Here is a 27,625-nt window from a genome sequence, read left to right on the forward strand (position 1 = left end):
TGATAACACTTGAATTGCCTAGAGCGGTGTAGATACCTTGTACTTTGTTGTTTATTTTGCTGGTGACCTTCAGCTGTTCTATTTCAGCTAAAGCAAGTTGGCGCCTGTCTTTTAAGCGTTTCGGTATTACGTCGTCCACTTTTTTAGCTCACCAAAAAAAGACTGCCTTTGGCATGCGTTCGTCTGAGATTCGTCTTCCATACAGGATACCGCTCTGTCCAGCGTAACTGACGGACTTAAAGAATTACCTCTATTCAAAGCCCCGGATACACATTTGAGACCAAAGAAAATCTGCTGCCGAGAACAGAGGCAGACGCGAAAAGAAAATCTTAATCGACCACTGTTTGACAATGGTTATGCTTGCCCTGGATGTGGCAAAATTTGTAGGTCACAGCAGGGGCTGCGTAGCCACGGGAAATACTGCAATCCTCATTAATCTTAGGAATCGAAGACAAGCCTTATTATTATTTTTTTTGCTGTTGAATTATTACCATAAGTTCGTGCTTTGTGTCTACTGTCCCGTACCAAAACAAAGGAAATGGTCATAACACAGCTTCTCTACGCCTTACGTGCTCACACTGAACATGATATCTAGCCAGCGGCCAACGAGTTTGCGTACGCTGCAGCCTCTTTTTATTTAACTATACACCTCGGTAAAAAGCTTGGGGTTAGGGCTTGGAGATGGAAGGCCCAGTTGAGATCTGAATGGATCGAGGGATGTGTATAAGCAGGCCATATCCCTCCACGGGCTGTAGCACCACTGGGATGGATGGATGGTATGAACTTCTTATAGTCCAACCGTCAGGCTGGGCAGGGCACGTATCCCGTATGGGTAACGAGCATATTGTTTGGCGTAACAGAGGTGTCCCATGGAAACGTTTCTTTAGAAAACTAATGCCATGATTTAAGTCTATTAAGAAAAAATGAGCCATTTTACTTTGTCACAAAGTGCCTGTTTTATCCTATAACGTAGAGATTTGCGTCACTTGATGTTTCGTACTAAAGACATAATGAATGTATACTAATTCCATAATGAAATGTTTGAACGCAACCATCTAAGAAGTTACACTGCAAAGACTTTCTTCTAAGCCAGTAATAGTAGACCTACAATAGTTTTACACAAAAAATGGATTGTAAAACTATAAGACGGATGTGAGCTGTTGTTTGTCTAGACTATAGAAGGACTTAAGAGACTTTATATTTAATCGCCATGTATAATTACATTTAGAACTAACAGAACACTAAATGTAACTCTTCAGATTAGTAGTATTTATATGATCGTTCATTTTCGTAATTACAAAAATATTCCCAAAATGACTTAGGAAATTATTTAACCGAGCTAGGATCGGTCATCCAGGTACTTTTTTTAAAGTAGTGTACCCTTTTGAGGTTAAAGGTTAAAGTGCATGTGACTATCTAGTCATATGACATAACATATATACAAAAAGGCTCGTTTAGTAGTATTTATTTTTCTATTTATCTAGAATCTAGAGTTCGGATCAGTAAAACTGACCTATTAGGATTATTTTATAGTTAAAACAGTTTCACATTACTACTTTTAGTAGACTTCTACTCTAGAATCTAGTCTATAATAACTATATCTAAATTAAACTATTCTAATTCTGGATTATCACTGCTGAATTATGATTAATATTAATTTAATTAATTTATAATTATAATTTATCTACAATTTATTAATAATTAGTATAATATTATAAATATAGACTATAGTAATTATAGATCTAGATAATAATAATATAATAAAATAATTTGATCTATGTATGAACGTCTTAGACTTTTATGTCTTAGTTATTATAATCATGTATGTCGGAGTCAGTGTCTTAAGTTTATAATGATCATAAATCATTATAATTTATAGTTATGTAGACATAATATAAGTATAGAGTATAATAGAGTGAGTAGATCTAAATCTAGACTCTAACAGACTAGAATCTAGTTAGGTTATTCTAGAGTCTAAGTTAAGATTGATTCTAGATTAAATATTCTGTACACGTTATTTCTCCCACACCCTATTTCGGATTAAACTGAAATTTAACATGGTTATTTCTTTTACCTGACAAACCATGCAAGAATCAATTATAATAATTTAGTTAAGGGAATGAAATTGTATTTCCCTGATGTGGTGGTAGAGGTTGAATTAGTCCCCTTTATACTTATAATAGTAGCCTATTTGTGATTTAATTTACAAGACCCCCCTTTAGTCATAAATACGTTGATATGAAATTTTACTCTTCTCTTGTTATATATGTAACTCATGATCAAATAGGCTTGACAGAATTCAAAGGAGCGCTTTAATGAACAATTCGGACAAAACAGAATTTGAATTTAAAGCTTCTCAAGTAGGCCTATAGCTTTACAGAATTATTACCATGATGTGAGATATATTTCATTCTGATAGATTGACAGACTATGGCAATAAAAATAACACATATTGCAATTGTTCTTCATAAAATTAAAATAATTAAAGAAGGAAATATTTTAATGACCACAAAAAGTAGATATATCATGAGTTCAGCAGGCATCGTTTAGTTCTTAAAAGTAGAATATACCCTCGCATTTGAGCTTGATTCAGTGCGTTTCTGATAGTAGTACATCAATAAATTGTCTAATATGTTTATATTACTATAGGTATCATTTTATAACTTTTTAAAACAAAATCTTATGTATAGATGATAAGTCATTGAAGAGACATTTAAACAGTGTTGGAACATTAAAAAATGTCAGACATTGAGATTACGGAGCAAACTGGTACACACAAGGCAGAGCAATTACCAGAATGTTCAGCTCCAAGAAAATCAAGTTTACATTTGCCGGATGGCTTGTCTGATGATAAGGTGTCATTCTGCCTTGATAAAAATATGCCTGCCATTGTCATTGAGGACCAAACCCATGAGCATTTGACAACATCCTTACGGTCACGGAAAAATACATTGCAGAAAAGCTCCACAGAATTTGCTGAGAATTCAATTGAAGCAAACAGGATATCAAACAATTATAAGGTAATTGTTATTGCAATTTTAAGCTACAATAATTTCTATGAGCTAAATTATGATAAAATATTATAATAATTGTTGGGAAATATTCTTTCTGTTATCAATTCAAACAACAATATTTATACAAGCATAAATGTTAGCTTATTTATTTAAAGAAAAAATCTATTATACTAAAAACATCTAAATTCAGTATTAATACATATACTGGCAGTTAGGGTAAGGGTGCAAATGTATTTTTGAATTGATATCAGATAAGAAGTTTTAGAATTTTTTTACATGTCAACTTTTTGGTGCAATTATAAATTCTAGTCATTATTTGTTGAATGAATCCATTTCTCAATTGTGAACCCAAAGACATAATATGTTAGTTATATTTGTAATATTGAGCTATATAATAATTATCTCTATTTGAACAATACATTTCTTCACACCTTTTCTTGTCACTGAAAACTGTGCAATGTCCGCTTAATGGTATGTAGTATAAATAGTTCTCTTCCTATAATTAAAGGGGGAGGCACTGTGACTGAGCGGTAAAGTGTTTGACTTCCGAACCGGGGTCTCGGGTTTGAAACTTGGTGAAAACTGGGATTTTTAATTTCGAGATCTCTGGGCGCCTCTGAGTCCACCCAACCTGACATTAGTTCTGGAAAAGTAAAGGCGGTTGGTCGTTGTGCTGGCCGCATGACACCCTCTTTAACCTTAGGCCACAGAAACAGATGACCTTTACATCATCTGCCCTATAGACCACAAAGTCTGACAGGAGAACTACTTTACTATCAAGAAGACCACCAAACTAGAACATTTTATTCAATACCTCAGTCAATACACATACATATCAGTCTCTTCACTAGAGCACCCTAAGATGTATTATAACTCTAACCTCTAGTTCTAATTCAACAAATAATGATTGGCCCAGCCAAAACATTTCCAATAAAGAACTGAATAAGACAAGCTATTCAAAAACCATAAAAACCTATGAGACTTCTCAAATTTGATTTTGGCTTCCTACAAAACAATCATTTCCTTCAGTAGTACCAGTGAAAGTGACAAGAAACTGCATATGGGAACAAAATTGCCTATTAAAAAAAATAGCATTTAAAGAAAATGTATATTTAACTGGGTTTATTTTAGCATAACAGATTAGTTTATAAAATATTATTTATTTATTTGATGCTAGAATAAAAATCCCCAATTACAATGAAAGTTTTAAGTAAAATTTCTACAAGCAAGATCTATATGTATGTATTAAAACAAAAGGGTTGTTTTTCCATTACTTCTCTCTTATACCTTAAAGTTTAAAAAAATCAACAGTGATTAGAAAAAAAAATTATATGTTTTGTTTTTGTTTGTTTTTGTATATATTTTTTAAGTAAAGAGATAAAAAAAAGTAGAAAATTCAAATCTAGTGCAAACAAAACTTATCATTTTAAAAGACACAGTTATCAAACCTGGAATGTGGATAGGTTATCAAGTGCTGACAGTTTTCCAGTTCAGGAACTGTAACAATCATTAGTCATCAGAATCTGGTTTCTATATTTGGCATGTGTTGCACTATTTGCCCCAGTAATTTGCCCTGATGATGGTGCAAATGTAAATAAAGCCACATTAATGCAACATCATAAATAAGCAGATTACCCTTTATAACTTTATTTTTTAAATTATATTTGGCCTTGATGAAGACAATCCTTTATTTGATAGTAATAAATATACAGGGTCATGAATAAGTAAAGAATTAAATCTTTTGCAAAATCAGTAAGTTTTATGTAAATTTAAACAAAGATCATTGTTGTCATTTTATACTTGGCACTAAAATTTTTGAGCCCCAGTTAATTTTTATGTTTTATCTTTTTTGTATACTTTTGGCTTTACTAAATTATAAACTATTTTTATTTTTTCTGGAATCCCAAAGTGGGTCAAATAATGTTATCTTTTTCTTACACTTGAATAGACAAGATGATCTTGAAAGTCGGATTATCCCTATAAAATGAAATCCACCCAAGATCGACATAAATAAAACGTATATAATGTTTTACTACAATGTCTCTTAAAAATTTAATCAGTTTTTAAAAAAAAAAAAATCTTCAATATAAATACTTCACAACATTATAATTACATTTTAAATAATTTAGCTGTGACATTAGTGCATTTAAACTCTTTTTTTCCCAGTTTGGGCTTAAAAAGTGGAAAGGTCATGTAACATCTCGTCCACTGGAAGCTCGTTCTGAGATCATTCAAGATTTATATTCTGATATCAATAAGTTAAAAGATGCTAAAGGTGGGTAACTTTACTATCACACATACTCTAGAAGAAAACAAGTATTAATCTTGGCTAGTTTATTATTTTTTTTAATGAACTTTAAAGTATTCGTTATTAGTTTTTAGTAAATTCATTTTTAAAAAAATCAACAGAAATATGTAAAAAAAAAAAAATATACATATCGGAAAGATTGTTAGCTTAAGTCTACTAATAAAAACAAAATAAAATCCTTTATTGTTCTTTGATTTTTTCTATTAATTTCAAAACTATACACAAATTTAAAGATGGCCTGTGCATGTCTGTTGCACTTATGCATTATCACATGCACAAACTAAATGTCACTCATGACAGTGATCTTATATTGACCAATAGCAGAACTTTGTTTACATTAACCACCCTTGGTAGAAGGAAAAAGAGGATCTTTTGAAGATTTGTTTTGTTGCTCTTTTAGATCAAGGACAGCTGGTGAAAATGTATCTAAACTACATATAAAGTATATGTACACATAATACAAAATGGATTTTAAAAAATTGGCTTGAAAGATCATGTTTTAGGCTATATAAACTTAACAAAGCTCTACATATGCTTCTGATATGAAATAACTGGTGAACCTTTTGATTTGTTTAAATACATCACTTTTACGATCCGAGATATAAACATACTAGACAGGTAGCACAAAGACATTAGCATCTATATTTATAGGGATAGCTAAAAATTGAAAAAAATTACTTCAGCCAAATTAATTCTACTATATTTCAATACTGATCCTAAAACACAACAACTAAAAGCTAATGTTTCACATTATGATTTATATTCCTAGTGTCAACATTTGGTCCATTCAACATTATCTACACCTTACTTTTTGGATGGTGGTTAGCCCTAGTGTATGTAATCATTGGAATCATTATGGGAGCAACAGTTATAGGGCTTTCATATGGTAAGCAGAGTTATCTAGGTAATGTTTCATTGACAAAAAGCTTGTTCAAAACATTATTAAATTTATTCATGTGTTAAATATTACATTATTAGAAAAAAATCCTCATTAATCTTCGGATTCAAAGACAAGCCTTATTATTATAAGAAAAAACTTGTTCTGCAACATAGCATTCTATGGAGCACATTATAAATGTATACAATTAAAACAAGCATTTTTTAAAATAAGTATGAAATATATAAATATATAGCTTTATATGCATTTTTCTTTTACTTGCAGGAAAGTTTTGTTGGCGAATGGCTGACTATTTCTTCTGGCCATTTGGCAAACTTGTATACCAGGTATGTATATATGATATTAAAATATTTTCCTGTTAGTCTGTTATTAGTGGATGCATTTTAATATTATGACAAGTATAATGATGTTGCTTGAAAAAAATCTTATCGAATGGCAACGTCTTCAATTCCAAAGATTAAGGATGAGTGCAGTGTTTCACATGATTACGCCAACCTTGTAAAATATATTGAAAAGAGAAGATATAAAAAAAATTGTGTTGTAGCCAGATGAATGAAAATTAGTTTTTAGTACATTTTCTATTTTCTGATGTAGCAAAACTATTTTAAACAAAAATATTGCAATAGTACACTTCATTTGAGGCCAGTTATACTAACATATTGACACTGGGTTATGCTTTTTGGTTTTTGAGGATTCTGTCTTAAAGGATTCTATGTTTGTCTCATGAGACTTATTTACTCTGATGCTGTTTTACTGTCTTCAGGTTCAAACAGTTGAACAACCCATCTTGACCTTTTATAATGCAGCCAGCAGCCACAGTAATGGTAAAAAGAATGGCTTGAAGGAGAAGCAATCTCTTTTGTACAGCTCTGATAACCACAAGAAGAAGAAGAAAACTTGTTGGGGATTTTGGGTAAACTTTATTGCTTACTGTTGCTTGAGAGGCAAAGAATTTTTCTTTTAGGTTCCATAATAGTGGCCAAGTTTCCTTTTGAGCTTAGGTTCTGTCAGTTTAATTGTCTCGAAAGTTAAATGCAGAACAGAAATTTTGCATTTTAGATTTGTTATAAACATATAACTGCTTTTCTTTATTCTAGGTTTATATTCAGCTCTTGACACTGTCATTAAAGAAGTTAGATAAATTATCTGAATTTTTTTTTCTTTAGAAATCCTTGTAGCATTATTGTATAAAATCATTATAGGAATGAACTTTGGTTTATATTTAAGTTCTTCTAAAATGAGTTATTAAAACATTATCATCTTTTTATTTTGAAGTTCTATTTTTAAAGACACTTCATGTTATTTTTATTGATTATAATGGACAGTTTGTATTATATTGGCTTATCTGAGAGAAAGTTTGGTTTAAATAAGTAGTTAGTAGCTAACTATTCTTTCTTTGCTTATTGTGACAGGTGGGGAAATGTGACGTGTGTTTGGCGCGTTTAATGTCTAGGGGATGATTATTTTTAATGCTATCACACCCCCACTTATCAGCATATGAATCGGGAGCAGACACGCAATGAGACGAAGCAATGAAAGATAGATACAAAAGTTAAAATAAAAGAATATTTATTTACATAAATATACATATAAGAATAAAAGGGGGAGGGTTTGCATCTATCTCTAGTGAATAATATGTTTAATCATCACTCTTGCACCTAATTAGAGAGTATGTCACTTTGTCCTCTGACTTAGCTGGTTGTCCTGTTGATGTCGCAGCTGGCTGTGTCCTGGCTTGAGGTTCTGCAGCTGGAGGTGGCGCTCTAGCGGATAGAGGGACGCCGGTGATATAGTTCTTGTGGAGTCTCAATCCCAAGTTCTAGTATCGGTAGTGGGCACAGTAGGGCGGGTGGCCGGCTACCGTGGGCACAAGGTTACTGCGGGCAGAGCTGATCTGCCGTGGGCAGCGTAGTTGACAGGATATGTCCAGTGAGTTGCAGAGGGTTGGCGTAGCTATGACGTCTCGCACAGACCTGAGTCCATAGGGACGTCGCACCTAATAAGATGACAGGTGGGCTGTCGAATAGGCGGGCAATGCCGATAGCGCCAAGTAGCAGAGTTGAGTAGCGTCGTTTAGACACTGAACAGCAAATAGCAAATAAATAGATAGGCAGGTAAGTAATCCGATAAATAGGCAATAGGTGATTCTTGGTAGCAACTAGGCAAGTGCAGCGCTGATTAGCACTAAGCACCTAGATAGGCCAGTAGGTAAATAGGCAGACACCTGAGGGAGGCTGCGGATAAATAAAGACAAGTTAGGACATGTCTCTCATACATCTTATCGATGCCCTCGACTGAGGTGCATTCGTCAGATTGGTGAAATTGCTTTAGAGCACAATGAGGAGATGATGACAAATGGGATTTGGAAAATAGATGGCAGATAGTAGCATTATATAAATGTACATAAAAGGGGAAATACCAATATAAAAATGTACATAGAAGGGGAAATAATAATCTCAAATAAACAACACAGGTGGATAGAGAAAGAAAAAGGGGGGGGGGGTTGAATTGGGCGGTGGTCAGCGACCCAGATGATTGTTTACATATGACCGTGGGTCGAGAACAATGGAGCGCGCTTGAATGGTGTGTCCGTTCAAGCGGCGCAACTCTCATTAGAGTTAAATGAGTAAAGGGGAGATAATTCATTACAGGGGAGATAATTCATATCTCCTTTCTAAGCGCAGTATTAGTGCGATAGTAAAATCATCAAGGCGATCAACCGAGATAAAGGAAATAAAATAAGGTGTACAAATATATACATGGTTGCATCAATGATCAATTGAGCAACGTAGCATTAATAGATTAATGCAATACTAAAATATATACATAGCACATGTTTATGTTTTCTACTTACGCCAGTGAGAAATACACAATGCACTAATTAAATATAAATGAACTAAGCAAAATACACATGATAAAATCCAATGGAAATATACACAGAGTAATTAAGATGGAACTTGTGATTAAGTTCGGCTTACCACCAGGTATTCCTCTAGGAGGGAGAATAAATGATATAGTCCAGACTCGATCGACAGCGATAGAGGAGTGAAAGGGTCTGGCTTGATTTGAATCTACTTATATGTGCCTGGGAAATGTGGGCGGACACAGGAAACGTCCTAGGCTAAGAATTAGCTTACACGTGGGTGAAGTCCGACAAGCGTCACACCTTGGAGTACCACGCGGTGTATTGACCCGTGTAATCTCTTAGATCAAAGAGAGACGTGGGGGGAAGAGTGACCTACATTCCACCCAAGGGGGGGGGGTCAATCGCGGCGGACATCCGCGGATAAGACTAAAGAGAACGTGTCTATCTTTGCCCCGGTCAAGGGCAGATAAATGAAAGGACTGGCCTAATTTTCTCCAAGGTGGTGGACTAAGTCTAGCCTGGTAGAGAGGAAAGGTGGGGCGGGTGAAGAAATTGGAGGTAGGATGGGGAAATAATTAAAAATAAAATAGACAAATGATGAAAAATAATAATTAATGCTGTGATAAAATTGAGTGACTCTGACAGCGAGTTTTTGACTTGTCACACTTATTAAATGATTTAAATCAAATTTTCATTTTTCTATAAGCATAAATAGCATAATCCAAATAAACAAATTATTACATTTCAATTAAATTCTTCATTACTTTACTCATTTCTAATTATTTGAGATGGACACTTTTAGAAGTCATCACATGTAACTGACTTTTGTTTTAAGAGTACTTGAAAATGTTATCACCTTTAAGTTATTAAAATAACAAAAAACAAAGTTTGATAGTTGGAAAAGTACAAGTAATAATAATAATAATATAAAAAAACAAATGTAAATAGACAAACAACTTTAATTAAGCTTTGTAAAAAAAAATGACACAAATTTCATTAACTTTTTGATATTTGAATTATTATCTTTTGCCTATTTAAATGTTGCAGTACTGACTTCTAATCTAATTTAATCATTAGGACAGTGCTGCATCCTATGTTTGGCTGCTTCTTGGGATACCAGTTTTATTCACAGTTCATTCAGTTGTTTGGCTCATTAACTGGTTTTTTGTTATATCCATTCCTACAGCCAAGGTAAATTAAAAACTATGAATGTTTTTTTAGGATAGACATTTAAAAAAGGGGATGAACTTTTTTTTCTTATTGTCATTAGTCTTGTACCATTAATATTTGTGTACAGTATTTAGATAACTGTTTTTGATATAATGTACTCAATGTTTGTTATAAATTTGTTTCACCCCAAGATGTTTTACTGTATTTTGATTGAACTTTTAAAGACAGAAATAAATTACGAGCAGAACATTTTTTTTTTTTTAATTTTATCTATGAATAAATAATCTTTTTTTTTTATTTAGCTTAACAGCAAAGTCATTACAAAAATTTTATATCTGCCCCCAAATGAAGTGCAAACTGGAAGCTATGGTGCCACAAATGTGGTGAGTACAATATGTTTTTTTGTATACAAATTAGTCTTGTTTTTATATCTTTTTTTCAAACAGCACACTTTTTTTTTTTTTGGCACAGTCTGCAAAAGAGCTCACAGCTCAGCAGCAATAAAGCTGGTTAGAAGAAGAAGAAGAAGATATCTTTTTTTCAAAGCTCAATGGACCTCATTCACCAATCGTAAACAAACAACATTTAGTCACGTGATCTTATTGATAGAACAACGGAAAAAACTGTCACGTGACAACCATCATGAATTAAACATGAGATCGTAAATTATATAGAAGAGATAGAGCACCACATGGCTAAATGCTGTTTGTTTACGATTGGTGAATGAGTTCCATTGAAAATAAAAATTTTCCATTATTGTTCATGTTTTTTTATATTAATATTTAATGTTTACTTTTTATTCTTATTTTTAGAGTAACATACAGTCATTGTTTAAATCTTCATTTGTATTCATAGAATTGAAATAATAGGCACTAAATTTTGTGACTTCTGCTTCGCATTGACAGGATGGTACTGGCCAGATAAGTGAGATCATAATGTACTCTCACCAGAGTGTCAACTTTTATTACTACAAGTACACAGTTGATGGCGTCAACATTATTTTAGCCAGTATCCTTTTCAACATTTGTTTTACTAAATATTTAACTTTTTCAAGAAAACAGTATTTTAAATAAGATGCAATAGAATGTAACCTTGATAGATATTAGATTTTTTTCCTTTTTATTTTTCAGTAAAAATAAATTGATTACACATTTATTTTTAAAACATTTCTATATCTTTTTATAATTTGAAGTGGGTACAGTAAAGTGGTTGGTTATGTCCTGGTAATGTAATATTCTAGTATATGTTTGGAGCTATTAATGTCATTCTACTCTACAAAAGTAAAGTTCCCTTTCAGATCTTGGGATCTATAGGGCAGGTGATGTAAAGGTCATCTGATTCTATATTTCTATAGCCACCTTCCTCTATCCAAATTTAACTTCATCCACTATTCTTTACTTCATAACTTTAATAGACCTTTTTTTTAAATAGATAACTATACTTTTTAATTAAGGAGCTAGAAAAATAGGTAATGCTATATTTTTTACAAATTGTACACTTTTTCAATTGTATTCTTAACAATCTTCTTAGATTTGCTCATTTTTGTTATTCTCTCTATTATTCTGGGCTATGCAGTTGACAATTCAGTGATTGGGGCTGTCCCAGTAAGTCATTTAAATCTTTTTTATTCACTAAGCTTATTTTTAACTCACTTCATCTGTCTGTCTGTCTGTCTGGGTGATAGCTTTTACATATTATTTATCCCACTTCCCATTCTTGGATCTAGTTAAAAATTTGCACAATTATTCCTTGTTGATGATATGAATCAATAAAAAAAAATATTTTATTAGTTTGTTGATATTAATTAATTTTGTTTTATACATAAAATGTACTTGGTTAAGTGAAGAGAATAAGGTCGTTCACTCAAATTTTTTATTGTACTTGAGTAGCTGTTGTTTAGGCTTGAGTTTGAATTTAGACTTGAGCAGCTTTGAATTTAGACTTGAGCAGCTTTGAATTTAGACTTGAGCAGTTTATTTTCTTGAAAGAACACTGAGTATACCATTAGCATGAAAGTTGTGCTAAACAAAAACAATTGATAAAAACATTTCTAATCGCACAAATTTATTATTGTTAGTTCTACTAAAAATGTATTACATATCATTCAAAATAATTGATGCAATTTCATTCAATATTAGCTATTAGTATTTTTTTACTTTACTTGTGTTAACTATAAATGATACACTTGATAACAATAAACAAGGCCAATGCTTTAATGCCAGATTCATGTGTAAATTTATTTACATACACATTCTTAACACATTTGACACTTAATAGTACACCACTCCCTTGTCAAGGGAAATCATTCCAGATACTCATATCATCAATGTCAATAACTTGTTTTTTTTACAAAGCTAATATCAACTCACTCTGTCTTGTAAAAGGTTTATACATGTTATTGCTCCCACACACAGTCTCGGATCAAGCTGAAATTTTGCATAATTATTTCTTTTACCTGACAACAACAATAAAAAACAAGGTTACAAAAAAAAAGTTTGTGTGGAAACACAAACTCAAAATCGGCCCCCGAAAAGGTCCATCCAGGCAGGCTTCAATATTTTCAGAAAGAACATGCAAATGAAACTATATCAAAGACAAATGAGAGATAAGAATGGAGAAAAAAAGGTTAACAGATCTTGTGTAGTGCCCCAACGGTCCCGCAGATCAAAGGATAGGTGAAAGTGAATGTAAAGTTAGATGTGAACCTGGCCTAACTAGTTCCCCTTTTAGACCTTGTGGTCTATAGGACAGATGATGTAAAGTTCATCTGATTTTGTGGCCTACGATTAGCGAGGGTGTCATGTAGCCAGCACAACGACCAACCGCTTATACTTTTCCCCAACTAATGTCAGGTACCCATTAGAGCTAGGTAGATTCAGAGGCGCCCAAGGATTCCGAAGTTGAATATCCCAGTCTTCACCAGGATTCGAACCCGGTACACCTCGGTTCTGAAGACAAGTGCTTTACCACTCAACTAACGCGCCTCTCCAGGCCTAACTGAAGTCTTATAAATAATTTTATTGTTTTGAAAAGGCTCAATCTCTTATTCGAATCCTAAAAAAATAAATAAAAAAAAAAATAAATAAAAAAAAAAATAAAAAAAATCAAAAAAAAAAATCGCAAAAAAAATAAAAAGTTCAAGAAAATAAAGTTTATAAGATTACTATTCGTTTTAAGTTAGGTCTAACTTATAATGCATACTAATTAGCTTTTTTTCTTTAAAAAACTGCTTGCATAACTGATTTTAAAAATTAGATTTTTCGCTTTCAGAAAAAAAAAAGTAGCCGTTGCATCAGAACTTTAAATGGTCTAAAATATTGTGATGTCGGATTTTCAATATCTTTTCTAGTTTACGAGATCTAAACGGGACAGACGGTCAGACGGACAGACATTTCGCACAAAACTAATAGCGTCTTTTTCCCTTTCGGGGGCCGCTAAAAATTAACCTATTAGTTGATTAGCTGATGGTAATCAATTATTTTGTTTGGTATCTTGAATAAGGGAAAGAACTTGCACTTCACTGAAGTGGTGGTAGGAGCTGAATTAGTCCCTTTTCTTAGGTTGTTGCCTGAGTCTTAGGGAAAACAAAATGAAACATTAGATAATTATACAACCATAAGCTCTTCTCTAGCAGAGTGGTGTTGGCTTGAGAAGCCTGAGAAGGCTTTAGCTCACAAATTTAAATTCAGGTTGTCCCCCCTTTAAAAAAAAAAAAATTATAAATGATTTTTTTTTGTTAGTCTAGATCTATTACAAATTTAATTACATGACATCTAAACTAATTGATACAGTTATGCATACCATAAGCTTTGTTCTTTTAAAAAGTATTTTTATATTTTGCTTTTTTTTGTTTTGTTTTGTTTTAAGTAAATGTCATTATACTTCTGATCTTGGTTTGTTTTCTTTCCAATAATCAGAAATGTATTCTGAGTGTTTTGGCCATTATTCCTCTGACATACTACATTGGGATGGCAATTACCAGGTAATTAAAATCACTTGTCTGCAATTATGTCATCATTATAAAATGTTCTTCTGAATTACTAGTATAAAATTAAAACAAGAGGAAGGAAAGTTTTAGTTTTTTAATTTTTACAAATAATAATTTAGTTGAAGCTTCATCTGTATAAAGTTAATATCATATTTGATAAATGTTTCATTTAATAAGTCAAATATAAAAAAAACAACAATAAGCTTAATGGAAGAAAGTTTTTTTGATAATTAATTATTTTTTTGCTTATCATTAAACTAATGTTCTCTTGTTCTCAATGGAAATCCCTGTTTGAGAATCATTTCTTTTTTTTTCTATAATTAATTTCAAATGTATGCCATGCAAAATATTTATTTATGTGAATGATTTCGTTATGAAGTATCTCAGCCCAAAGCAGTTTTGCAGTTGGAGCCATTTTAAATGCCACTTTTGGTTCCATGGTGGAAGTGATTTTATTTATCATTATGTTGAAGAAAGGAAGTGACACTGGCCAGGAATGTTATCAAGAGCTTGTTAAATCATCTCTGACAGGTGAAGTTTTTTTTTACATTCAGAGTAATTCACTTGTTTAAAAAAAATCAATTAAAAAATATTGTTCTGCATAAGAATTGTAAATATTTTACTAAAATGACACATTTTTCTCTTGTGTCTTCTAGGTGCTATATTATGCAGTATTTTATTTATTCCGGTAAGTTCATATGTTTTACTATTTAATAAATAAATAAAATTAGAATATACTTAAAATTTTGTGGCACTCCATTCCCATGAAGCAAATCATAATTTAAATGGTGATGATGATGATTATGTGTTTGTTATATAAAAATGTAATGTCATGATGGATCACAAATGATTTTAGCAAATTTGTATTCACTCTTTGGGACATTGAATGTAATTAACAGTTGAAAAATATTGTACAAAGTTTGACAAACATACAATGTTTGAAAACGTGAACAATATCTGAATGATACAAAGCTCAATATAAACTCATCTCTGCCTGTGGCATAGGCTACCAACCAGCTTCCTACAGGCGTCTTGGTTCTGGGCAAGTCTCTCTAACTGTCCACACATCTTGCCCATTTGCTTGGCATTGCTTCCAAATCACGGCACCATGTATTCCTGGGCCATCCCCTCTTCCTCTTTCCTTGGGGGATTCCAGGTTAGGGCTTGCCTTGTTATGTTTGATGCAGGCTTGTGAAGGGTGTGACCTATCCATTGAAGTAGATATCCTTCAGAGATGCTGGAGAAGGATAGGTCAATGTAACAAGACAATCTAAATAATGTACATATTCATTAGATACATTTTAACATATCCTAAAGATTACAAACATATCTCTGTGCTGTTCTTAATTTCACTACCGGTATTTTATAATATTATTTATTTTAGAATATATATTCTGTGACTGGCTTGTATTTCAATAAAGTGTGACAATCTTATAATATTTCTTCAGGGAATGTCTATGGTGACAGGTGGCATCAAGTATAGAACTCAAAAGTTTAATCCCAAGTCTGCCAACATCAGCTCTTCACTTCTCTTTGTGGCAGTCTTAGGTTTGTTTGTTTTTCTTTTTTTTTTTAATGCCATATAAGTTTTTTGTATCTCTAAAAATATTACTTCAAACTAAATTTGTGAAATGCAAAATAAATTATGCTTTTAGGACCAAATTTCATGTTATTTACTTAGAAAATGTAAACAGTGAACTATTAGTTTAACAATACAAAGTTTTTATTAACTTTAATTGAATTAGATTTGTTAAGACCTTTCACTGTGTCCTGTGTAGAGTGTTGACCAGGCTAAAGTGGAGGTAACAACAAACTTCAAGTAGAACACAAGCATGGATCAAGAATAAACTAGTTGAGAAAGACTGTATGTGATTGAAACATTTTATGCATCAATAAAGGGAATCTGTGTCAGTACAAAATAACTAAGTCTGAAAAACTCCTACTGAATAAACCTTGATTGCATAATATGACACTATTCTATCAGCTAACTTCCAATCTATTCCTGTTTCATGTTTTTTACCTTTACATCATCGTCACCATGGCAGTGAAAAAAAAGCAAAATAAACAATCCCACAATTTATGTGTCAAACCTCTCTTAATTTTCTTAACAAAATGCAAATAGAAAACTATCTAAATTAATTGTTACAGTATGTTTCATATCTTTATATAATTATAGGGCTCCATTACATACCAGCCAGGGATTTAAAAAATTTTAAACCAGAAATCTTGGTTTTTATTTTCCTTTTGCTAAACTGCTTAAATTTAACAAAACCTTAAAACCTATAAAGATGCTTTTATTTTATTTTGCAGGTGTTTTTGCTCCAACCATTTTCTCCAAAGTGTTTGGCAGCTTGAGATGTTTAGGCTGTGAACGCATCTATGAAGAGTTCACAATTCAGCCACCAGAAAAGGCATACATAACGTCACTGAATGACTCAGTTGGATTCCTGTGTCAACAATGTGAGCAGTCATTGGTAGGTGTTATGAAAATTATATGCTGTATCGGTTGTCGTTCTTGTGTTTACATGTGATTGTAACTTGTCCGTAAGAATGTGTTCATGAAATGTGTGTTGTTTAGTCATTCAGTGTATTAAAGCCATACTAAGCAGACATGGTTTTCGACTCTGATATTATTTAGTATGTTCATAACAATTTAATACACTGAATCAGAATTTGTAAGAATTTCGAAATGGATAGGATATTTCGGCCAGAAAAGTTTGACATAGAGCCCACAGCACCTCAAGCATCAGTGCATTGACAGCACTGGTATGAAACTTTTAAAAACTTTGTATCAGTAGTATTAGTAGATAATCTGGATACTAGGAAACTACTGATAAACTATATCTCTCCTGTTGTATACCAAATGATACTTGATAAAGAGACATTTGATGAAGCAATCCAGACTCTAAACGGCATCTACATACAACCAAAGAATGAGGTGTTTGCTAGGCACAGGTTAGCTACTTGCAAACAAGAGCAAGGTCAAACAATAGACGCCTACATGCAGAAATTAAGAATTCTATCCAAAGATTGCAACTTCAAAGCAGTGACTGCTGAACAACACCAAGAAGAGGCTATTAGAGATTTGTTTATCAATGGACTAGTGTCCAACAGCATTCAAAAACGCCTACTTGAAAAGACTGTTTTGAGTTTAAAGGACACCTTCGAGGAGGCTCGCTTACTAGAACATGCTTATCAGCACTCATTACAGTATGAATCATCACAGTAGGAAACTAACTGCGTGGCAACGACTCTCACCAATTCTTTTGACCACACCCTCGCCAAATGTAACGATTCCAAAGAGTGCAAGCAATTCACACACACATGAAGTAAATGCATTAGCTAGCAAGTGTTACTTTTGCGGCCGGATTAAGCATCCCCGCTCTCAATGCCCTGCAAGGGAAGTGACATGCAATCAGTGCTTCAAAAAGGGTCCTTTTTAAAGACTATGCAAATCCAAGTGTGTTGTGTAGTCATTCAGTGTATTAAAGCCATACTAAGCGGACATGGTTTTCGACTCTGTTATTATTATGTTCATAACAATTGGACTTAACTTGTTTACTTTTTTCTGCTTTCTTATAGTTGAACCCATAAAGTTAACTAATAAAATCTAAAACACCAGTTTGAGTATGAAAACTTTGGAGGATACCTGTAATGCAAACTTTAGTTCTGATAGATTATGTTTAGTCTAGTATTTAGCCAATTAAGCTTTATATATATATTTTTAGGGAATGGTGGAAGTATGTATAGTTACAAATGGATATATTTTGCTCTTTTTTTTTTTTTTTTTTTTTTTTTTTTTTTTTTTTTTTTTTTTAGCTTGGTCTCCATGGTGATAGGTCTCTGTACAATAAACACATTAGACCTCTGGTGTATGTAATCTCAATCATTCTGCCTCTGGCTTACTTAATTGGTCTGCTGTTTACCATGAAGACTCACTCAGAGTTTGTTTTTGAAGAGTTTGAGCGGGAGCTGAAAGAAGAAAATGCTCTAAATGGTAACTTTTACATTTCTGTATCTGTTCAGGAAATGGTGATACTTAAGTAAATCTGTCTCTTAAGTCAATGTATTGCGCTCAACCACAGCAGCTAAATATATGTCACCAAAGTCTGCACCATAAAGTGTTTGTTTTATTTATTCCAGGTTTTAAAATGTAAATTTCTGACCAATTTAAGTTTCAGTTCTATACTGTGTTATGTTTGATATTATTTTTTGTAGTTAAAATATGTCACCAAATGTGATTTTCTAGGCAATGAAACCTTTTCTAAAAAGGATTTTTCTATAATTTAATACTATTTAAAAATGTATAATATTCAAACATCATATTTAAATTTAAAGGAAAGAATAATTATGCAAATTTAATCATTTATAGATATACTTAAAATCAGTTGAAAATTGCCAATCATAAATATACTTTTTTTTATTGTTAGCATTACAAAACATTTTGTTGATAGACTTAAATTTGCATGCTTACTTTTTTCATTTATTAGAACCTTTTTTGAAAATAAAAAATTGCTGGCTTGAATAAGAAAATATATTTTATTCAACAAGGTTAATACCACTGGTGTGAATGTTTCATAGAAATAATGTTCAATTATAAATTACAGCTAAGATGTACTCTTCCTTTACCTTTTTTTCAATTTAAATTATTACTCCAGAGAATGAAATATATGCCATTACCATTAACAGATAGATTTTATTTACTTTGAAAAATAAAAAAACCTAGATGATAAACACATTTTAAAATATTTTTTTGGCAACAAAAATCATGAAATCCTCAACCAAATGCAATTGAATGTTTTTTCTGTGGCATTTTACGTCTCGAGAGACGATCTTTTGTTAATTTTTTTTACTCTTGTATAAAACATTTTAGATTTTGACAATATTTCCATATTAAGTTTATGTAACTGTAAATTCAAAACTAACTTAGACTTTTCGATTGTTTCTGGTAACTATATAAGTTTACTCTTTACACTTTCTATTACATTGGTGAGAACCAAAAAATTTATTGTGTATTTTATTCTATTTCCAGGAGGAGGTCACTCTGATGCCCAGTGGTCAAGGTTAAAAAGTACGATTATCCTCTTGCTTTGTGCTGTGGCCATTGCACTATGTGCAGACCTGATCTCTGAAAATATCCAACCTCTTCTAGAACTTTCTGGAATCTCTGAAGTAAATATTGTTAGCAAAACAGTATACATGGTCTTATCATTTAGAATGATTCTTTGTAATAACCAGTTAGCAAAGGAAAAGATTGGCCAGAGATATAAATTTCCATTAAAATTTTGCTTTTGATAGTAATCATATTTTGTATAGCCATTTTCCCTGACATATGATAGAACTTTCTATCCCCAAGTTTCTAATTTGTATCATCTGAAGATCATACTTTTTTTACTGAAAGATTATTATCTGTTCCCTGGTCTGTTGGACCATTAGGGCACCATGTATGATCTGTTGACTGTATCTCTCCATTTCTCTCTTTTGCCAGGATTAGAATCTCTCTCAGTGACAGTTCATCCTTTCTTTGATGCTATCTTCTTCTCACAAATTTTTGTTTGTTTGCCTTTCCTTTTCCCTGGTACAGTTCCCTACTGGAAGGTCTTTATGAGGGTCTCAAGATATGGCTGCACAGCCTTATCTTGTTTTATTTGATGATGGTCATAAGATAAAACTCGATTGCATTATGTCAAAACAAAAGTTGAATACATCCTCTGCTAAGTCATGTTAATAAAACCTTTAAATTGCAGAAACAACAATTTTGGTCAAAATTACCATGTAATTAAAAAAAAAAAATATTCAGATTCAAATTGACGTTGTTTCTGGGGTATTTCTAAAATCACAGATTTAAAATAAAGTTGAAAGAAATGACTTAGCAGAGTTGAAGTCTAATTACCATGCACAGCTAGATAAACACATAGATACACATAGGATGTAATTACCTTCTTCTTGAAGGAATGTCTGAAATTAACAAGATATTATTTTTATTCAGTATTTCATTGGAGTCACCATGTTGTCTCTGGTGGCTGAACTTCCAGAGGTTGTCAATGGAGTTCAGTTTGCTTTACAAAATAATGTCAATCTTGGGTGAGTAGGCCGCTAGCTGGTTTCTCTTTCATTTTTTTCTCTTTAAACCAAACAGTTTTGATCTGCTATGAAACTAAAAAAAAACTTTATCAAGCCTTTGAACACAATCTGGGCTCAGTACTTTTTAGACTTGTATTGTAATAAATGCTATAAATTCTTTAAAAAAAAAACATTGCGATGGATTCTCTTTTACCAATAATTGTCTTTTTTATCTTTGTTTTTTCTTTCTTCCCAGAATTGAAATTGGATGTTCAACAGCTATTCAAGTTTGTCTGGTTCAAATTCCACTTCTTGTTCTAGTCAATCTAATTTATGTGAGTAAGCCAATAAATCCAATCAAAATGTTGTTTTTTTGTTGACTATACGATGAGAGAAACAACAATTATTATATAGTTGGATTGATTTTCTAAGTTATTTAATTGAGCAATTTGCATTTACTTTATATACTTGTAAGAGTGAATACCTTCCAAATCAGAAACAGCAGAACATCATAACATTTTTGTGAAAGATAATTAATTGCTTTTGGCAACATAACAAAACTTTGTCTTTCAAATCTGCATACTGAATCAGCTCCAATCTCTCTACATGATATGCTGACTGTAGAACAACTGCTTGATTTGGAAATCACTGCATAGTTAATTTAAATTAAGTTTATTTGAACCTTCCAGTGTTACTTTTGAGATGAGAAAAAACAATAACATTATACCAGAACTTAACTTAGAACTTTTCAATGAAAGAAGTTTAAAACATACATCATGAATCTCAAGATGTACTAACATGATTATGATTATGTTTTCAAACTAATAATATTAGTTTTCAAACTAGAAACCTGGTTATTACAAAGTGTTTGTATGTTTATATTGTTATTTTAGACTAGATAGTATGGGTGTAATTGGAATTCACATCACTGCTTTTTTTTTTTTTTTGACAAATAAAGTAATTTAGACATTTGATTGAATACTAGGAATATATTTAAATGAAAGAAATCTTTCTGTCTGTAAAGTATACAGTTATGCCTATGTCTAAAAAGACATTGGATGCATCCAAACAATTCCTTAGTTTGACTAAGTTTAGAATCAGTTAAAAAAAACTTACTGGTTGAATCTGGAAATGTATACTTCATGACAGTTCCTACATTAAAAAATGTCTGGTTGTGTGGTATGCTCTTTGGATTGTTGCCATAATCATTCTGAGTTTGAACCCTGCCTGCTTCCATCTTCCGCCAACCCTGCAGGAGATTTGAATTTGGATGTAATAATCTTAATTTCTGAAGGAACTTCAAAAACATAAAAAAAAAAAAAACAATCTCTGTAAGGGTTAATAAACTACTTTATAGAGACCCTTTTAAAATATTTAAGAACCATTTAACAGATGGACCTGTATTGCCCTACTTGTTCATATTTACTATATAACAAATCATCGATGCCATATTACTGTTTAACTGAAATGTTAAATATTTGCACATGTGTATCTTCTCTTTTCTTTGCAGCCGATGGGATTTTATGTTGTCTTCAATGACATTCACCTGTGGGCTGTTATATTCTCTGTAGTTATCATCAATTACATTTTTCAAGACGGGAAAAGTGATTACTTTCAAGGTTAGTCTTATGTAAATTATCATTACTGGAGTGAAAATTATTTTTGTTAATATCACAAATGGAAATTCAGTTTGACTACATTGGTCCACTTCAGAATTACAACTATTACAATGACAATATACATGCGAACACGAATAATACTCACACATTGAACATAAACCACCAGTGCTTTATGAATTGGGCTCCTATTAAGTCACATGGCTTAAGTACTTTCCAGATTAATTGAAAATGTTTTCTTTGTCTTAAACAAAAGGCCTTGAATATATTTAATAATAAATAAAATTTGCCTCTTTGGGTGTTTATCTCTGGCACTGACAAAGGGCACTCGCCATTAACATAGATCATGTAGAAATAGAAGGAATAATTAATTTCCACAAAATGTATGTGTGTAAGTTCAAGCTACAAGGCTCAACTGATAGGATTTACCAGCCATTGAGTTTGTGTCTTTATATAACACATTATATATAGTGTCTTTATATAACACATTATATCTATAGCTTCTTCTTCATATTAGAACATAGCACACTTCATATTTCTCATGAGCTCCAAGATGGCTATTGAGTCGAATCCTTGCTTTAGAAAGTTGGCCACATCCATGGCCTGGGTAGGTTTGGTCTGCCACAGAAATGCCTGCTTATTTTCTTAGCTATTTTTAGGATCTGCGTTGTTAATGGATGGCTGATCTCCTTGCCTCATATCTTGAAACTTAGACACTCGTGACTTCATGAGCAATCAAACCTAGCATTTCCCTTCAGTGAATGTTAATCTAATTTTTCTAGAGTGACCTTTTAAGTTGTTTTTTTTGTAACCCTCTGGATTTAACCTTCCTGAGAGTGCTATCCTGCACACAGCTCCCTATAAAAAGGTTGTTTTGGGAGGGGATTTACAGGCATACAAACTACATGTAACACCCATCATAATTAGGGACCTTTTCTCTGTGGCATGGATAACATTTTATATGAGAACTTTCAAGAAGTAGATAAGATTCTGACAATTTTTTTTAGTCTTTTTTCTCTGAATGCTTTCTATATTAGATGAAAACTGTAAGTCAAGATAGATAGTTTAATCAAACAAACAATTACTGAAACTCAAGTTGCACAATGTCAAGCACAAGCCAATACTTCTTTAGCTCCTTTATAAAAAAAAGTGAATTCCTGTTGATGTAATGATTAAAATTTCAGGATCTAAATTTCAGTTGTTTAAATTAATAAATTTCTGTTTCATAAATCACTAATTGATATTAAGTAATATTTTATCTCAGGATGCAAGTTTTTTTTAATGGATATTCATTTATTCACTAAATTTCAGTTTCATAAATCACTAATGTTTATCTCATCTCATGATACGAGTTTTGTTAAAGGATATTCATTTATTCCATCCTGCCCTCTAGGTTTCATTGTTGTTTTTATCTACATCCTCTTGATGGGTATGTACTTCTTCATGTTGACCCCCGAGCATGCCCTTTGTCGCAGCGATGTTGCTAGCAACACCAATACCACGTCAACCCCACTCAACATGACTATGCGATGACTCTTCTGATGATAAGTGCAGCACAGTGTTATGATGTAAATATTGTTGAATTGTTATGCTATTTTATGGTCAGTATTGTATTCAGCGTATTGTATTATCAGAAGTCATGTAAACAATTATTTTTTAATAGATAATAGCTAAATTAGCTAACTATATATTGCTTTTTAGCTTTTTTTTTTACCATGCCTAAAGAAAACATTTTAATTATATATCCATAGCTCCTTTACTTTTGAGATTGAGAGACAACATTTACACCCTTGACTAATAGTTGTTGAAGTGTGATTTTTCTTTCTTCTTCTTTCTTCTGCCTGTGGTTCCAGCTGGCGAATAGGCCACCAACCAGCTTCCTCCAGGCGTCTCAGTTCTGGGCGAGTCTCCCCAACTGTCCCTTTGTCTAGCCCATCTGCTTCAAATCGCAGCATCATGCACTCCTGAGCCATTCCCTCTTCCTCTTTTATTGAGGGTTCCAGGTGAGGGCTTGCCTTGTAATGTTGGATGCAGGTTTACGAAGGGTAGGACCTAGCTATCTCCAGCGTCTTTGAAGGATATCTATTTCAATGGGCTGTTGTTTTTTTCTTTGCCACAGTTCCTCATTTGAGATCTTGTCTGGCCAGTGTATCAAAAGAATCTTCCTGATGACTGATGCTTTCATACAAATAATTACTTTTTTTTGTTCTGGAACAGTTTTATGTAATTAATTTATGTACATAGCATTGTTCATATTATGTTATTCTAAGAACACATCTGAAATTCTGAAATATGTTTTTAGTAATGATTATGTTTGTAAGTAATTTTTTTCATAAAGTTTTTTTGAAAAATTAAAAGAACAACGAAACTTGCATATTAATATAATTATAATTTTGAAACTATTTTGAATTTGCTGAGGGATTTCATATCCTTCTATTGATATTATTATTTGAAGATTATGTGTGATTCTATCAATCTGTGGTTTATAATCTCATATAAATAGATATTCTCAATTCACAAATAATAATTTCTTTCAAAATCGCTTGTCTGATTCAAAGTCCTGCACACCTCTCTCAAACTACTCATGAATATTTTAAATGCAAATTGTTGTGGACAAAAATGTTTTCCATAACGCAAAATTATTTGTTTTTGAAATGTATACAATAAAATGTTATTTTCATCTTAAAGTTACACTTAAATCTTCTCATTTCATGGTTTCAAGAAGCTTTAAAAGTTAATGCCAGTACTGTGACCTCAATAGGATATATTTTTCTCTTAAGACTAGCCAAAACCAACTTTGAAAATGTTAAGGTTACTTTTACATTAGCATGTGCCATGTGTAAGTGTGTAAGTATGTTATTGCTTGAAGTATGCTAAGAAGAGAGACATACAAGGTCAACATATACAACTCTTATTTTAAATCTTTTTTGCAAAGATATTCATGTTTGTTGTTATACTTATGCATAATATGTTTCTATTTGTTTAATATTTCACAGAACTATACAAAAACTTTCTGTACAGTAATTTAAACAAAAAAATAATTTCTGATCTACAATTTGTTTGTTACTACAACTCAGCCTCCCTTAAGACTAAATAATCCTTTTAATCTATGCATGTGTGAACATTGCATTTGTAAAATTGGTATTCCAACTAGTGTTATTATTATATTGAAATTTTTTTTTTTTTGCGTAAATCAATCATTATAGGATACAAGCAGTAAAAAATTTATTCTGAAATGCTATTCTCAAGTTGTTGGCATTTTCAGTTTCATTTTTATAATGAGGCACCTGGATATAAAGTGTAGAGTGTCAAGGCACATTCCTCTTTCCATATGCTAGGACAAATTAGTACAAATACTCCTTCTTCCCTAGTGCTATTAGAGCATGGAATGGGTTGCCTGAGCCAGCCAGGAAAACCAGTGACTTGGCAGAATTTAAGTCATTGGTTAACATGCATGACTAGATGCATGATGCGTAGGACGTAATCATCTTCTTTTTTGAAGTAATGTCTGTATTTTATAAGATAAGATAAGGTAGCCAAAGCTGTGCTCTCCGTCCATCGTATCCCCAGTTTCTGACTTTATTGTTAATCTTATCTAGTCACACCACATATCTTGGAACATGTTATTACATGCGCTCTTCAATAGCAAGTTTTTTATTCATTGATTCTCAATTTTTGTGTAATGCTTTTGTAAGAGGTTTTATTTATAGGGACCATTCTACTATACTTACATATTTTTAAAAAATATTATTTTTATGCAAATCAAATTACAAGTTCTTCCTATTTTAAATAAAACATTTTGATATTGTTTACATTTTTATATTGTGCAATTCTATCATTTAATTGTTCATTTTACATTCATGCTCACTGTAAATTAAATATGGTTTGGAAACTGAGAATAAAGAATGATTTTGTAATTAATATTATTATATATAATATATTATATAATACATAATATTTAAAAAAAAATATATGTTAAACAGTTTTAATTGTAGCATTAATTACCTTGAGCCGGATACTCTCTAAAAAATTAAAAAACTAAACTTTAAACTACATGTTTAAAAAAAATCAAAACTAAGTTTAAGTTTTGAAAGATATTTCAGTCTTATTTGTTTTATGTAATTATTTACAGAATGTTGCACAGATTTAGATTAACAGAACATGAGATGACTGTAACAAATATGCATTTGTACTTAATTTGATATCTAATCAATTTTAAAAAGATAAAATGAACTGAAAAATCTTTTGTAACATTTTGTTTACATTTAAATACTTTAAAACATTTTTTTTTAGTCATCCATTGTATTTCATCTCTACTAGCAAACATTATCAACACAATTTTGTGTGCAATTAATTCTAAGTGATTTTTTTTGTTTCATTTCTTTTAAACTGATAGAAATTAGTTCTCCAATTTGTTTTGCATGACAACATTGGAAGAGTTTTTGTAAAATCACTGATAAAGATTATTTAAGAAATCAGTTTATTTTCAGACCAAGTAACATGTAATATTTTATTATTTATGTTGCCCTTCATTTAGTTTATTATGATACTAGGAAACAGTTTGAGAGTTTTTAAACCAGCACCAAGATATTAAATATATATTTTTATGAATCAAACTATTATTAGGTTTTCTACTGCAATATATATCACTTTGAAACATTCAGAAGTTAATTGTAGTGTTTTTAAGCTGAATAGTTTAAGCATTGAAGCTAATGGTGTGAGCATAAAGTGTTTGTGTATTGAATTGTGATCCCATTTTTATAATTTTGCTACTTGCATTATTTCTTCACATTTTGAACACAGAATTGTGTTTCTTTTATCAGTGGGGCCAATTATTTTTCAACAGTTGAGCTAAGCCATTGTATCAGGTAAAGATTTTAATAAGTGACATCTATGTTTTAAATTAATTTTATATTTTAAAAAAAGAAATTAAAAATACTTTCATCAAAATATGCATCAAGGTATAATTTTTTACAAAACAAAAAAAGAAGTCGTTCCAGTAGAAAAAAATCTGTTTCTTTGGTGGAGATTTATGAAGTCATTTCCTCATACCTTTGGTCAAAGTGTCATCTGGTCATAAATCGGGTTGTATGATTGAGTTTTTTCTTACTGTGTGACATTTCAATCCTACAATGTTTGGTGTCAGTAGTTATTGCTCTTGAATTCTATCAGACTAATCATACATTGTTGGTATTTAAAAAACAATTTCTATATTATATAAGCCCTATGTATACTTATGTATATTATATAAGCACTATGTATACTTATGTATATTATATGGGCTACATGTATACATCTTCTAAAATCTGTTAAAATAACCAAGATGGACTAGGTATACATGTATTATTTACTCAGCTATATTCAATACTAAATAAAAAGAAATCAGTTATTCTTCTTATTTATGATTCATATTTGTTTCATTATTTATAAGTGTACATTCATTTTACTTTTGCTTGATGTGTCCTACACACTTGATCATGTTGTCGCACTTAGCATTCCTACGTTCTTTCAATTGAACAAAATATATTACATACAAGCCTACATACGTCTGTCTATATTAATATTTTCTGGCAACTAGCGCATTCATTGACGTGCCAGCAATATAGGTCACGGGGTTATAAATACTGGCCTGACAAAACAATAACATTTAGTATCACAGAATTGCAGAAGCGTGGTCGAGAGGCTAAGTGCGCTTAAACTAC

The 27,625-nt window shown here is 31.7% G+C and overlaps 1 protein-coding gene across 4 annotated transcripts; it reads left to right on the forward strand.

Moving 5' to 3' along the window:
* Positions 1–1,030: 1,030 nt before the first annotated feature.
* LOC106070061 (uncharacterized) lies at positions 1,031–27,321 on the forward strand. 4 transcript variants are annotated; one of them, XM_056038064.1, is made up of 21 exons: positions 1,031–1,152; positions 2,691–3,020; positions 5,181–5,289; positions 6,092–6,208; positions 6,485–6,546; positions 6,984–7,133; positions 10,164–10,277; positions 10,559–10,639; positions 11,162–11,264; positions 11,787–11,860; positions 14,174–14,238; positions 14,624–14,775; positions 14,901–14,932; positions 15,693–15,792; positions 16,555–16,718; positions 18,064–18,241; positions 19,277–19,416; positions 20,234–20,328; positions 20,564–20,642; positions 21,818–21,926; positions 23,317–27,321. In XM_056038064.1, the coding sequence occupies exons 2-21, from the start codon at positions 2,739–2,741 to the stop codon at positions 23,454–23,456; spliced, it is 2,346 nt and encodes a 781-aa protein (XP_055894039.1). In that variant the 5' UTR covers positions 1,031–1,152; positions 2,691–2,738; the 3' UTR covers positions 23,457–27,321. The 4 variants fall into 4 exon arrangements, with proteins under 4 accessions (XP_055894039.1, XP_013085343.2, XP_013085341.2 ...); XM_013229889.2 differs by lacking the exon at positions 1,031–1,152 and adding an exon at positions 1,425–1,460; XM_013229887.2 differs by lacking the exon at positions 1,031–1,152 and adding an exon at positions 1,430–1,532.
* Positions 27,322–27,625: the final 304 nt, after the last annotated feature.

This window comes from Biomphalaria glabrata, chromosome 8 (assembly GCF_947242115.1).
Source record: "Biomphalaria glabrata chromosome 8, xgBioGlab47.1, whole genome shotgun sequence".
Lineage (NCBI taxonomy): Eukaryota > Metazoa > Mollusca > Gastropoda > Planorbidae > Biomphalaria > Biomphalaria glabrata.